General features: G+C 41.3%; 1 protein-coding gene across 3 annotated transcripts in view; it reads left to right on the top strand.

Annotated features, from left to right (window-relative positions):
• The window catches only part of ELOVL6 (ELOVL fatty acid elongase 6), a 134416-nt gene extending 129786 nt beyond the window's left edge, over window positions 1–4630 (top strand). For all 3 annotated transcript variants that reach the window (XM_070791068.1, XM_070791066.1, XM_070791069.1), the window contains one exon: window positions 316–4630. In XM_070791068.1, the coding sequence (XP_070647169.1) occupies window positions 316–743 (428 nt within the window). In that variant the 3' untranslated portion in view covers window positions 744–4630. The remainder of the gene's footprint in view (window positions 1–315) is intronic.
• The last annotated feature ends 11377 nt before the right edge of the window (window positions 4631–16007 follow it).

The raw sequence follows: 16007 nt of genomic DNA on the forward strand, positions 1-16007 counted from the left end.
CTTACTAGTGTCCCTTCCAAATCAAAAATACGATTGTGTGCAAAACACCTTTCTGACAGTAACATTTATGGAGTGCTTACCATGTGCCTGTTTTGTATCCTATTTAATCCTCAAATAATTCCAACCTATTATCTCCATATTACAGATGAAGAAACTAGAAAGTAGGATGAATAACCTGCCAGGGTCACCGAGCTAGTAAATATCCGTCCACAAGTCTAACCCAAATCCATCTCATTCTGAGGTACAAGTTCATTCACCTTCTTGATACGGAGTATAGTCAGGGGGCTCACGTCCATTTCTGTTTGTGTCTTCCAGGAGATACAATATTCATTATTCTGAGGAAGCAGAAGCTGATCTTCCTGCACTGGTACCACCACATCACTGTGCTTCTGTACTCCTGGTACTCCTACAAGGACATGGTTGCTGGGGGTGGTTGGTTTATGACTATGAACTATAGCGTGCACTCTGTGATGTACTCTTACTATGCCTTGCGAGCAGCAGGTTTCCGAGTCTCCCGGAAGTTCGCCATGTTCATCACGTTGTCCCAGATCATTCAGATGCTGATAGGCTGTGTCATTAATTACCTGGTCTTCCAGTGGATGCAGCATGACCAGTGTTACTCTCACTTTCAGAACATCTTCTGGTCCTCACTCATGTACCTCAGCTACTTCGTGCTCTTCTGCCACTTCTTCTTTGAGGCCTACATCGGCAGCAAGATGAGGAAAGCAACGAAAGCTGACTAGTGTCGGAACTGAGGAGGAAGCCGTAGCTCAGGGTCATCAAGAAAAATAACAGACAAAAGAAAATGGCACAAGGAATCACATATGGTGCAGCTAAAACAAAACAAGACATATGAGCAAACACACAACCCAAGGCAGCTTAGGGATAATTAGGTTGACTTAACCCAGTAAGTTAGTGATCCTTTTCCGGTGAGGACTCACTGAGTACACCTCCATCTCAAAGGACTGCTGCTGGAAGACCCCATTCCCTCTTTATCTGTCAACTCTAGGACAAATGAGAACAAAGTGGGCCAGAGGCAGAGAGAAGGCCAACAAGCTATTAACAGTATATGGAAAAAATGAATTTACTGTTATATTTCTCTAAGAATCAAAGAAGTTTACTTAAAAACCATGTGAGCACATACCTAACAATCCTTTATAATCTTTTTTGACACTAAACTGGAGCCAACAGAAAAGGTAAAAATGGAAGCGACGCAGGGTGTATACCTAGAGTAATGCTTTTGCAAAACTTTTTCAGAAAGGTTACGGGTTTTAGCCCCCGTGAGAAAAGATGTCTTAATCACCTCCTGAGAAAACAGATGATAAACTACATTTCAACTAAGAGAAAGACTCGTCCCCCTTCATAGCACAGCCTCGGTCTAGTGAGTTCACCATAACAAAACGGGGCACAATATTTTCCCAGGGTTCTCCCTGGGAGGGAGGAAACAGTGCTGCCCAACTCTTGAAAGGGCAGCTCCGATCTCAGTATTTCTGATAGTTTTATTTCTACCCCTAAATGGGGTAGGACACAGCATCCTTTGTTCAGTTGCCTTGGGCTTTCAAACAGAAGAATAAATATAGAATAGAAAACAGACAACTCAACCAAATTATTTGAAAAATAGACTCTCTTACCCATAAAAAGTTGCAGCCCTACACCGAAGTTCTTGAGCTGGGAAAGAGGAATGAGCTGAAGATCAATATAAGACACAATAAGTACACCCCTCCATAGTTGACTCCACATATAACTTTCCAAATGAAACCCTGTGGTACAGCCCATATTGTCTATATTTTTGTGAGTTTCACAAAGCAACCCACAGGGCTGTCCTTGGTCTTGGGTGAACACTGTGTTTCTGTATCATCTGCCTTTGCTCCCTAAAGCAATGCAGAGGTGTTTAAAGTGCCCTCTGCTGGTCAAGCGGAGATACTTTGACAAACACACTTCATGGCAAGTTGAGCTGAACAGTGGACACACAAACGGCCCCCTCCGAGACTTATTCTTCAAATTTTAAATGATATAAAATAATTCACCATATTTTTGGCCAAATCAGAAGACATTCTTCCTACTTTTGAGTCAGCTTCAAAAATTTTTTGAAAAGGGACTTACGCTCTGGAATTCAGAAAATCAACTTATTAAGAGCCATATTCTTTTAAAAAAAGCTAGATACTATAATATCTGTAATATTTCAGTCCTTTACAAGCCAAATAAATGTGTAAACGTTCCTGCATTTCAAAGAAGCAATTATGTCAAGTTGTTCAATGTGATATAATAGTATTCTAATTGGTTATATAGCTTAATGATTAGACAAACTAGGTAAAAATTAGGGGCTACTACACTGCATAGATTAGACATGCATAACCACACATATATACACACAGATGTGAAGTCCACCAAACTTAAAAGCCCAAATAAATAGAAACATGTTTTCTGGCTAGCAGAAAAAGAAGCTGTTTAGCTTTCTTGCTTTGAGTGTGTACAGAAAAGGGATTTTTCAAATTATTTTTATATTATTTTAGCTTTAATTGTGCTGTCATTCATGAAACAGAGCTGCTCTGCTTCTCTGTCAGAGATGACAAGGGCTTTCTCAGCATCTCGTCTATGTGTGGAATTAAAAAGAATAAAGTTTTATTCCATTCTGTGTGAATGGTCTGAACCATGAACAGAGAATCCGTGCAAACCAAGTCATGACTGATGGGATGGAGGGTGGGCTGTATGCAGGGAAGGGAAGCTGTTATGTCTGTGTTAAATTATTGTGAACAATCTATGACGTCTTGACATGGGTTTATAGATGCATTGATCGAAGAATGTATTCTTAGGGCAAAAACTGACATGGACTGAAAAGACAAGTCCTGCTATAACAACTAATAGATTATTAGGATGCAAACAATGTTATTTTGAGCTTTGAAAATACATGATACTGTGCAATAAGCTTTTTTTTCTTATAAGAGAAAATGAGCAGAATAATGAGGAAAAGGCCAAATAACAGTTGACTTGAATTTAACTGAAGGACAGTTAGAGCTTATTTGGTTAATTTAATTTAATGATTTAATCCATTGATTTATCAGTGATCCTTTAATGCAGGTTAGAATAAGGAAATAATCATAGACCTTAAACAGACTCCGATGCTTCCAAAGCACTTTCATCTTGGTACAGGTTCATACTTGTGTCTACTTATGAGATAATTTAGAAATTTTGTTTACAGGTTGAATGTCTAATAAATAGTTTTAAAATTAGCTAAATATATCTAAAGGCATTTCCAATGTTTATCATGGGAGGGGGAAAAGAATCACACCTTTAAAAAAATTGAAATTCTGGTATTACAGGTTCAATACACTGTTTTTAACATCTCAGCTTAAGTGATTAATTCTATTAATATATGAGGCAGGACCACTACCCCATGGCAAATTGAAGCCTATCGGAGAATTGACTGCCACATAGATAATCCTGCTGTCATTTAACATTCCAGAAAAACTTGGGCAGGCAAGTTTTTATAGCTGCCCCACTATGCTGCAATAGATTTCCTTTCTCTTGAAGATTTTCCACTGCACTTCAATTCCAGTATTGTGAAAACATTCCTGGATTGAAAAAGTTTTTTAAACCAAATCTTCATTTCAGACATAAATCATGCAATTTGATACACAAGGTCTGAGCATCAACCCAAGTCTATGAGTTTGCAGTGAAAAACATTCTAATGAGAAATGCTCTGTTCACAGATCAGGAGGTTTGATCTGGACCTTCTAGTTTGCTCATGAGAACAGAGCCACTACTATATTCAAAAATCATGTATTGAGGTGATTATTCCAGTTAATTTACTCCCATCCTTCTAACTGTCTGTTCCCTTCTTCAGGGGATCTTCCCGATCCAGGGATCAAACCCGCATCTCCCACATTTCAGGCAGATTGTTTACCATATGAGCCACCAGGGAAAACCTTCTAATCATACACTGCTATAGACACGAGGGGACAGGGACAATACATTCATATATGTTGCTGATGGGGAAAGAAAAAATTATAGCCCCTATCATTTCTATTAATGTGGCTCTGAGTCTGGAACTTTACTGAGGGGGTTTTTGCAGAACAGGATGGAAGAACACTTCTAGGAAAGAGACTCACAGAAAAAAAGTATTTTTTAAAAAAAATCAGCTGTGTTATCATCATAAGATAAAAACTGTCACATTAAGAACAACAAAGCACCTGGAGTAAACTACACTGCAATAGAATATTCCACAAGTCTGGTCCGCTTCCAGACTGCTGGGTTACCAGGGAGAAATAAGCTCAGGTTGCTATCTATTATGAGAGAACAGCCTTTCTTCAGACGCAATTAGGCTCCAGCACACTCCCCCCCCCCCCGCCCCCCCCCCCCGAGTTTGGTTAATGAATCTTCAACATAGTTGTTGGGTTGGTCATGTGCTGACTCAAGAGGGCTGTTAGGAGAGTGGAGATGGTCAAACAGACCACCTCCCTGAGTTCAGTGCTTTGAGCTGTGTGTGCATGGTCTGTGCCTGTCTCTTAGACACTTCTTTCCCTGAAAATGTTTCCATCCTGAAAAGTACAATTGTGTGAGAGCTTTATGATGAAAGTCTAGTGGTCCGATCTTTTTGTTTTCAATAATAAATATTTTGCTATCAATTCAGGATGGTAGTAGAGCCTATTTTCGTGCTGTGAGTCATTGTCTCCTGTAACGTGGTATTCTGTCCTTTTTCTAGCTGTATACAGGAACCAATTCTTTGTGCCTCAGACCCATCACCAACCAAAAGAGATTTTGATAAGAATGCACCACAGGGTTTTGGCCTCTGTTGCATACACATTAAAGTGAGAGCTGATAAAGCAATGATACTGTATTTTGTGCTGACAATCAGGATGAAGTGGTAGGTCCCAGTCTTGCAGTGAACCAACAGCCTCTGTATGCTGGTACCCAGTACTTAAGCAAAAAAAAGAATCATTGTAGTTCTAGCATTTTCTTGAATGCCAGTTGTAACATGCCAATTATAAACATCTTTGAGCCATATGGCAAAACCCATAGCTAAAGAGACCAGTTAGGTACCCCTGTGCAGAGCATCAAAGACTATTCACAGGCCTGTTGAATCACCAAGTTACTTGCTTCATCCTCAGATACTTTGAAAATTCAGGGCTCACAGAGAGGGAAAAATAGGCCCCAGGTCTCCCTTCCTCCTGAATTATTCTACTTTAAAAAAAGTGAAACAAGTTATTCTAGCACTAAAGAAACAGACAGTGGGAACCTATCTGTGGTGGAGTTCAGGGGGGCTGGGGAAGTCTTAAGAATGGCAGTTTAGTTTCATGTTGGGCAAGTAAAAGTCTTCACATCAGATGCACTTCATAGAAATTCAAACACGAAACTACATTGTAGTAAACAGTTCCTGAAGCAACTGGTTAAAGAAACTGGTTGCATAAATCACAGGCCATTTTTGCAACATATTTAAGCCAGGATTTCAAGGTCCCGACTCATGCTGGTATTGAACACTGTCATTCTCTCAATGCTTGGTGTCTCTGGAGACGTTTTCCCAGAAGACAGAACCCTAGACTGCTCCAGAAGTAGCCTCATAGTGCTGCCCAAGCCTGTCAATTCAAACAGGTCTGCTCTCTGGGCATGTTCAGGCAGGAGGTTGCTTACTGCTACCTGGAAAACCACTGGAAGATTCCGCTTCTTAGAGGACCCAGTGCCTCTATTCAACTAAAAGACCACCCATATACGCCTCACAGAGCAAATCACAGCAATGTTGGAAGTGTCATTTTCAAGTGCTGATTTCACGACATTAAAAGAAATATTTTTTTTCTGGTATATTAAAAATAAAATCATAACTTTTGATTTAAAAGCGAACTGTTTCTGGTTTCTTTTCTTTCTTTCTTCTGAGCAGTGCAAAGGAGGCATCCATAAGGGCTACTTAGAAATCTCAGAAAGGCCTTCCAGTGTGCTCGTGGAACACAGGAAAGTCACTGAAACTCCCCAGTCCTCAAGCAGAGCCCAGGAATGATGTGGGTGCCAAATACTTCTGATCAAAACCCCACAGGTGTCCAGCCCTCCCATAGTGTTTCAAGGGTGAAACACAGCACATTCTCCAGAATTGACACGTCAGGGCAGTCCTCGTGGGGCAGGTAGCCTAAGTTGGATCCCTGTTTAACAGGTTGAGAAAAATGTGTTCGTTAGATCAAATGTCACCGAAGTAGAAGGAACAAGATGTGAACATAATCTCCTGAAAGAAGTATAAATGAGTGAAATTCCGAGGCTCAGCCCTGAACTAGGAAGCACGGTGCCATGTCACTGGACAAAGAGTTGCAGAACAAAATGTGTTGGAAACAGGAAATGTAGCACCTACCTCCCAGGAAGGGCGGTACATCACTTACACACCCGTGACTAGCAAGGGGGGCATAGCCGTCTACCCCCCGCTCCTACAACTTGCCCTTCAACTCCTAACGTGTTTGTATGATCTGTTGTATATGTTTCAGGCTACACGTTCGTGTTCTTCTCTACAATGTGTACAATAGCAATGTCCCTATAGCATTTATATTTAAAACTAAGAACCTGTTACTTGTGAAGGTTCTGTATAGCTAGATTGCTATAAACACGCCTCACTTTTCACATCATCTCAGAATAAGACAAAACTTCCCATTTGTAACTCATTTAATGTATGTTCTTAACTCAGGTCAAAATGGGTGAATGGGGAGGGGGAGACCTATACTGCACAGAAAGTCATTTTTATTAACTTCACAACAACAACAAAAAATAGTGTGTATAAAGGAAAAGCAGAAGCAAACCTTAGAAGTGTTTCTCTTTTTCATAGCAGTCTCAGAACCCCAATGATTGTGCCATCAGGTAGCTTCTGGTAGAAACACAGTCTCGTATAATAGTATACAAGCTTCAGAAATGAATATGGCACACATGAAAACATGAGCATTTTATATCACTATCCAGCAAAAATGCTGTACTTATGATACTTCAAGACCAAGAATATGCTATAGCAGGCTTCCTAGGGATGGAAAAATAAGAATAGGGTCAGAATACAGTATTTCAGCAACATGACCACTCTTGGTTGTTTCTGCAACATGAATGAAATTAATTGGATCCATAATAAGGTATCATTAAATGCATGGTCAACACAAAATAATTAAAAGGGCTCCCCACTGGTTGGTCTGTTGCTGATGAATCTCCAGGCCTCGTTGATCTGGGGCAAGGTTTCATTTATTGCCAAACACCTGTCCTGAGACTAAACAGGGAGGTCTTGCTGAGAAGCACTGGTGAACACAGGGGTTTCCATTGTGCGGGGAGAGGTGGGCTGCACCAAGTGACCCCAGCCCTCACAAAACTGTACACTCAGACATACACAGAATCATTCATATGCTCTCCCCCTTAGTGTGTGATATCTGCACCCTCATGTCACCATAAAGGGCTCCAGGCAAGATTAAGAAGCTCTGGATTAGATCAGGTGAAATTCACCAACCCAGTTCACTCTGTAACCTTTGACATTTCCTTCTGCTTTTCATTCTTTACCTATGTGATAGTTGAAGGATGTAACCATTAGTATTACACCTTACTTATATATGGCTCCTCTGTCCAGGGGGGTCTCCAGGCAAGAATACTGGAGTAGGTTGCCATTCCCTTCTCCAGGGGATCTTCCTGACCCAGGAATCGAACCCAGGTCTCTGCATTGCAGGCAGATTCTTTACCATATGAGCCACCAGGGGAAATATATGCATTATAGAAGATGTATTTATATGGAAAAGATAACATACATAGGTTCTCAGAAAACAACACAGCATCCTCAGGGTTAAACCCATGGGGCAGCCCCTCCTGACACAACCCCTGCCATCTCACTACTGGATTCTGCAATCTTTGGTGTTTTCAGCCCCCCAGGGTGAAAGCCCTGAGCTACAGGCTGGGGTTTCATACACAGCTTCCTTTTCTATTGACTACACTAATTCATTTCATACTAGAGGGAAAAACTGCCCCCCTGGGTATTGCTCTGCTATTATTTATTTATGAAAACTCTACTGGCTGTTTCTGCAGGCAGCCAATCTCTCTCTACAAAGAGAAGGCAAACAGGTTTGCAATGCTTGCATCACATCTGGCTTGTAACTGTGAGTTACTATAAAATACCAGTGCATTTTTGCAAAATGAGCACTTTGTCTCCTAATCAGAAGCAGTTCTTATTTCAACTTGGTTTTAGAATAATCAAATCTATACAACATAAATCTACTGAGCTTCTAAACGGACTTAGGCGGCCAAGGCAACTCATTTGTTTATTTTCACCTAAGGCAAATTTCCCCCGGATCCACTGGCCTGTAAAGGCAAATTGCTGGTTTGTAGCTCCCACTGATGCAGGACCTCTGACTTCCTGCCAAGTCCCTTGCATCTAATTCTAGAAATCGCCAAGGGGAGTCTCACAGCCTCTGTCAGGCATTTCTGCTATGTGGTCACTCCCACCCCACCTCCCTGCCACCCAGGGCCAGCCCAGCTGCTATTGCATCTGTCCACTGGGCCCTGAAACCCCTTGGCCTGGCCAGGTGGAGCGGTTCTCAGAAGGCCTCCACTGCCCCTCAGAGAGACAGGGCACCCTCTGGTCTGCAATGAGACAAGATGCCTCTTTCCCTTGGTTAGATGTGCTTTGTGAGAAAAACCACCCCCTTCTCTACCTAACAGCCAGGCATGCGTCCAGGAACTGAAGAATGGATTTGAGAAATGGCCACTGCACTGAATCAGAATGTCTATTTCCTCTCCTGCCTGGGGCAAAGCTGGCCCTTGGGTTGAGCTCATTGGACCTCCTTTTAGCTGGAGAAGTATTATCCCCAGAAGGCCCTCAGCCCCACTATAAATGGACTCCGTGGCGACCACCTCTGCTCCCTAGACTTGCCCTGACATCTCTGAGTGTAGCAGAGGACACAGGTGGAGTTCCTTTTCTAGAAGCCTCCCAGGTCTCCTCCAGGCTCCCCTTTATCTGTCCCCACTACAGGTCCAGGCATCTCTGAGATGCACTTAAATTCAGCCTAGGCACCCTGCCAAGTTTGTAAAAATGAAATGCTAAGCACACTGACCAAGGGAACATTTCATGCAAAGATGGGCACAATAAAGGACAGAAATGGTATGGACCTAACAGAAGCAGAAAGACATTAAGAAGAGGTAGCAAGAATACACAGAAGAGCTGTATGTAAAAGGTCTTAATAACCTGGATAACCATGATGGTGTGATCACTCACCTAGAGCCAGACATCCTGGAGTGTCAAGTCAAGTGGACCTTAGGAAGCATTACTACAAACAGAGCTAGTGTGGGTGATGGAATTCCAGCTGAGCTATTTCAAATCCTTAAAGATGATGCTGTTAAAGTGCTGCACTGAATATGCCAGCAAATCTGTAAAAGTCAGCAGTGGCCACAGGTCGATTTTCATTCCAATCCCAAAGAAGGGCAATGCCAAAGAATGTTAAATCTACCCCACAGTTGTACTCATCTCACGTGCTAGCAAGGTAATGCTCAAAATCCTTCAAGCTAGGCTTCAATAGTACATGAACAGAGAACTTCCAGACGTACAAGCTAGATTTAGAAAACCCAGAGATTAAATTTCCTACACCATAGAAAATGCAAGGGAATTCCAGAAAAAAACTACTTTTGCTTCATTATCTACACTAAAGCCTTTGACTGTGTGGATCACAACACACTGTGGAAAATCCTTAGAGATGGAAATACCAGACCAGCTGACCTGCCTCCTGAGAAACCTGTATGCAGGTCAAGAAGCAATAGTTAGAACCGGACATGGAACAATGAACTGGTTCAAAATTAGGAAAGGAATATGTCAAGGCTGTATATTGTCATCCTGCTTACTTAACTTATATGCAGAGTAAATTATGTGAAATGCAAGGCTGGATCAAGTTCAAGCTGGAATCAAGATTGCCAGGAGAAATATCAATAACCTCAGATTTGCAGATGACACCACCCTTTGGCAGAAAGTGAAGATCAAAAGAACCTCTTGATGAAAGTGAAAGAGGAGAGTGAAAAAGGTGGCTTTAAATTCAACATTCAAAAAGCTAAAATCATGGCATCTGGTCCCATCACTTCATGGGAAATAGATGGGGGGCAAAAAATGGAACTAATGACAGACTTTATTTTCTTGGTTCCAAAATCACTGTGGATAGTTAACTGTAGCCATGAAATTAAAAGATGCTTGCTCCTTGGAAGAAAGCTATGACAAACCTAGACAGCATATTTAAAAGCAGAGACATTACTTTGCCGACAAAGGTCCATCTAGTCAAAGCCATGGTTTTTCCAGGAATCATGTATGGATGTGAGAGTTGGACCGTGAAGAAGGCTGAGCACTGAAGGATTGATGCTTTAGAATTATGGTGCTACAGAAGACTCTTGAGAGTCCCTTGGACTGCAAGGAGATCAAACCAGTCAATCCTAAAGGAAATCAACCCTGAATAATCATTGGAAGGACTGATGCTGAAGCTGAAACTCTAATACTTTGGCCACCTGATGAAAAGAGGTGACTCACTGGAAAAGACCCTGGTGCTGGGAAAGATTGAAGGCAACGAGGAGAAGGGGGAGACAGAGGATTAGACGGTTGGATGGCATCACCAATTCAATGGACATGAGTTCTGAGCAAACTCTGGGAGAAGGACAGGGAAGCCTGGCCTGCAGCAGTCCATGGGGTCACAAGCAGTCAGACACGACTGAGTAACTGAACTGAACTGAGCTACTGAACAATGAAAACATATTTAAACAAGTCCTTTCCTTTCTAGTGAAAATCAACTTTTGAATTAAACAGGCAAACTGCAGAAAGTCATGACAATTTCTTAGACTTTCTCTCTTTATCCCTGACTATGGCCTTCTCACGTGCACGTTTCATCTGCCTGGAAAACAGAGGTTAGGGCACTTGTTGAGTTCTCATATCCCTGCCTGTGCATTCCTACCTCGTGTGGCTAATCACCACATAAATATATAATTTATTATTTGTGGACTGTTGAAAAATCTGACTTCAATAGATTACAATCTTTACAGCAGTGGTCCCCCACCTCCAGGATCTAATGTCTGATGATCTGAGGAGGAGCTGATATAATAATAATAAAATTAAAGTGCACAACAAATGTAACACTTGAATCATCCTCAAACCATCCCCCCCACCCACTCCTGATGCATGGAAAAATTGTGTTCACAAAACCAGTTCCTTGTGCCCAAAAGGTTGGGGACTGCTGCTTTATAGCACAAAGAATCAAGTTCTCCCGTCCCCTCTGGCAACTCCAGTGCCTTGGAGTTAAATATTTGTTGAACTGATGAAAAAAAATGTTAGTTGCAGCTGTGGATGTAAACAGAATTTTGGATCTCTGTCTTCTTTCTCCTCTGTGTACTGTGTGTATTTGTAAATGTTTGTGTGCTCTAGGAAAGCTCTTGTCCTTTTTCATTGTATACTTACAAATAGGCAGAACTGTGTTTTGAGCCACTGGATTAGTTGCTTATTCCAGTGGGAATTTTTTAAATCTCATGCAATATCATGGTTTGATTAGCAAAAGTTCTTGTCTAGGACTTCAGAAAACAAGCTCTGGAATCAAGTTGCCTAACTCTGCCATCTGCCTGGAGGTAGTTATTTGACTACCCTGTGCCTCAGTTTCCTCATCTGTGAAATGGGCATAAGAACAATACCTAAGTGTTAGTCACTCAGTTGCACCCAACTCTTTGCGACCCCATGGAGTGCAGCCCACCAGGCTCCTCTGTCCATGAGATTTTCCAGTCAAGTATACTGAAGTGGGCTGCCTTTTCCTTCTCCAGGGGATCTTCCCAACCCAGGGATCGAACCCGGGTCTCCTGCACTGCAGGCAGATTCTTTACTGTCTGAGCTACAAGGGAAGCGTGAATCTCAAATACATCAGAACATAAAGCAACCTGTACACTTTCCCAGAGTACTGAGGGTTTATAATAAGATGCATTAGCTCCAACTCCACGTTTAGTCAGCTGCTTTTTTCTTCTGAATTCTTCTGGATTCTGATTTCTTTCTCAGACAAAAGAAAAGGAAAAGTTACTCTCTGCAAGAATGTTTCAGTTTAGTCACATCTCAGAAATAAGTCAGCCCACTAGTTTGGGAATATGAGAGAGAGAGACCGTGTGTGTGCACACGTGAGCATGTGCGTGTGCATGCACCTTCATGTGTGTGGGAGGTGACGTGATGAAGGAGTGGAATAATACTGTTCTAAGCAACAGCCACTGGGTAGGTTTTCAAATACTTGGTTTCAGTGTCTATGCTACAGTGTGTACTCCTAAGCATCTAAGAGAAAGAAGAATTTTCCATCCTTTAAAAGAGATTGTGCTTGGTTGTAGGGGAAAGATGCCTTATTAGATTACAGTACATCAGAGCCTACCTTTGGAAATGGAATGGGACGGTATTGGTGAGATCTGTGTGTGGTATGCTTGATCCATGTTGGTGGTCCTGTCAGCAAATGTTAATTACAGCAAGTCCCACTCAATCACAGTGATCTGGACTTACACTGGTATACATATAGTGACATTCATCAACCAGAAGGGCTACGAAATGTGGATTTTTTGTTTGTTTTTTAAGTTCAGAGCCTATGTGATTTTATGGGGAAAACCCTCTTCTAAAAGTAAAAATTCCTAGATTCTACGGACAGTCATTCAGATAGGATCATGAGAAAACCATTAAGAAATCAGTGATCTTAAATGACACCTTGTACTAGTTGTGCTTAATATGTATCTGTAGGCCATTACATCCAAAAACAGGACCATGTTCTTCTCAAGAGTACATGCAATGTTCTTCAGGATGTAGTTAGGCCACAAAACAAGTCTAAACAAATTTAAGAGGACAGAAATTATATCAAGCATTTTTTCTGACTACAGTGTTATGAAACTATAGGTATCATTTACAGGAATAAGAATGAGAAAAAACACAAACAGGTGGAGACTAAAAAACATGCTACTAAAAAACCCCCAATGTTTCAATTAGGAAATCAAAGAGGAAATCAGAAAATACCTTGAGACAAAAGAAAATAAAAACTATCTAAAGTCTATGGGATGTAACAAAAACTGTTCTAAGAGAGAAATTTATAGAAACACACGCCTACCTCAAGAAACAAGAAAAGTCTCAAATAAACAGCCTGAAAGAAAAAGAACAAACAGAGCCCAATGTCAGTGAAAGAAGGAAACAATAAAGAGGGAAGGAAATAAATAGAAACCTAAAAATATAGAAAAGATCAAGAAAACCAAGAGCTGTTCCTTGGAAAGATAAACAAAATTTACAAATGTTTAGCCAGATTCACCAAGAAAAAGAGAGAGGACACAAATTAACAAAGTAAGAAATGAAAGAAGAGAAATTATACCCAATATAACAGAGATTAAAAAACATGAGAGAATATTCAGTTCAGTCGCTCAGCCGCGTCCGACTCTTTGTGACCCCATGAATCGCAGCACGCCAGGCCTCCCTGTCCATCACCAACTCCCGGAGTTCACCCAGACTCACGTCCATCAAATCAGTGATGCCATCCAGCCATCTCATCCTCTGTCGTCCCCTTCTCCTCCTGCCCCCAATCCCTCCCAGCATCAGAGTCTTTTCCAATGAGTCAACTCTTCGCATGAGGTGGCCAAAGTACTGGAGTTTCAGCTTCAGCATCATTCTCTCCAAAGAACACCCAGGGCTGATCTCCTTCAGAATGGACTGGTTGGATCTCCTTAACAGCTATAAAGCATAGAGCAATAAATTGGACAACCTAGAAGAAATGGATAAATTTCTAGAGACATACAATCTTCCAGACTGAATCAGGAACAAATAGACAATCTGAAATAGACCAATTTAAAAAAACTCCTAGCAAACAAAAATCCAGGACTAGATAGCTTCACAGGGGAATTCTACCAATATAGAATATATATAGAGAGAAGAGCTAATATCTATCCTTTTCAAAATATTCTAAAAAATTTGAAGCGGAGGGAACACTTCCAAATTCATTCCACAAAGCCACCATTAATTTGATACTGAAAATAGGCAAAAACAGTACAAAAAAAATTATAAGCCAATATCTCAGATGAATATAGATATAAAAATCCTCAACAAAATATTAGCAAACTGAATTCAACAATAAATAAAAAAGATCAGACACCATCATCAAGTAGGATTTATTCTAGGGATGGAAGGATGGTTCAAGATCCATAAATCAATCAATGTGATACACCACATTGACAACAGGAATACAAAAAATACAAATAATAAATGTTGGTAAGGATGTGGAGAAAAGGGAACCCTGGTAGGACATTGGAGGGAATATAAATTGGTACAGTCACTATGGAAAGCAGTATGGAAGTTCCTCAAAACAGTAAAAATAGAACTACCATGCTGCTGCTGCTGCTAAGTCACTTCAGTCGTGTCCGACTCTGTGCGACCCCACAGATGGCCTCCTACCAGGCTCCTCTGTTCCTGGGATTCTCCAGGCAAGAACACTGGAGTGGGTTGCCATTTCCTCCTCCAATGCATGAAAGTGAAAAGTGAAAGTGAAGTCGCTCAGTCGAAGTTCCTCAAAACAGTAAAAATAGAACTACCATGCTGCTGCTGCTGCTAAGTCACTTCAGTCATGTCCGACTCTTAGCGACCCCATGGACTGCAGCCTACCAGGCTCCTCCATCCATGGGATTTTCCAGGCAAGAGTACTGGAGTGGGGTGCCATTGCCTTCTCCATATGAACCAGTAATTTCAGTCCTGGGTATTTATCTGGAAAAAAAGTGAAAACACCAGTTCGAAAAGATAGATGCACTTCAATGTTCATAGCCAAGATATGGAAACAGCCTAAGAGTCATCAACAAATGAGTGGAAAAAGATGATGTAGTGTGTGTGGATACAGTGAATGTTGTTCAACCGTTAAAAAGGATGAGAGCCTGCTATTTGCAACAACAAATACAACAAAACAGAAACAGACTCACAGATACAGAGAACAAACTAGTGGTTACCAGAGGGAAGAGGGAAGCAGGGAGAGGCAAGACAAGGGTAGGGGATTCAGAGGTGTAAACCACTATGAATAAAACAGGCTCTCAGGATATATTGTACAGCACAGGGAATATAGCCAATATTTTATAGTAACTTTACATGGAGTATAATCCATAAAAATATCGAATCTCTATACTATAAACCTGAAACTAATATTATAAATCAAGTATTCTTCAGTTTTTTAAAAAGGCCCTATTTGTATATGCTAAATCCCATCAGAGTTACTTTGAAAACAATGTGTATGAGCTAGCCGTACAAAACCATTTCGGACAACGACTTCTTTGGAGGGGTTTTATTTAGCGATAAAAGCTTCTTTTTAAAATTAGATGAATTGTTTTGCAAATTTAATGGAAAAAGCCTGGCTAATCACAATATGTTCAGGAGTAACTCTTGGGTATGTCCTGAATAATTATAATGCTAGGCGAATGTGCTGAGGTAAACCGTTTTTCTACAGGGGCCTCTCCACATCATATTAATAGGTCACTTACTAATGAGGTGGATGAAACTGGAGTCTATTATACAGAATGAAGTAAGCCAGAAAGAAAAACACCAATACAGCATCAGATCAGATCAGTTCAGTCGCTCAGTCGTGTCCGACTCTGAGACCCCATGAATCGCAGTACGTCAGGCCTTCCTGTCCATTACCAACTCCCGGAGTTCACTGAGACTCACGTCCATTGAGTCCGTGATGCCATCCAGCCATCTCATCCTCTGTCGTCCCCTTCTCCTCCTGCCCCCAATCCCTCCCAGCATCAGAGTCTTTTCCAATGAGTCAACTATACTAACCCATATATATGGAATTTAGAAAGATGGTAACGATAACCCTGTAAGTGAGACAGCAAAAAAGACACTGATGTATAGAACAGTCTTTTGGACTCTGTGGGAGAGGGAGAGGATGGGATGGTTTGGGAGAATGGCATTGAAACATGTATAATATCATATATGAAACGAATCGCCAGTCCAGGTTCGATGCAGGATACAGGATGCTTGGGGCTGGTGCACTGGGATGACCCAGAGGGATGGTACGGGG

The sequence above is a fragment of the Bos indicus genome, chromosome 6 (genome assembly GCF_029378745.1).
Source record: "Bos indicus isolate NIAB-ARS_2022 breed Sahiwal x Tharparkar chromosome 6, NIAB-ARS_B.indTharparkar_mat_pri_1.0, whole genome shotgun sequence".
Taxonomy (NCBI): Eukaryota; Metazoa; Chordata; class Mammalia; order Artiodactyla; family Bovidae; genus Bos; species Bos indicus.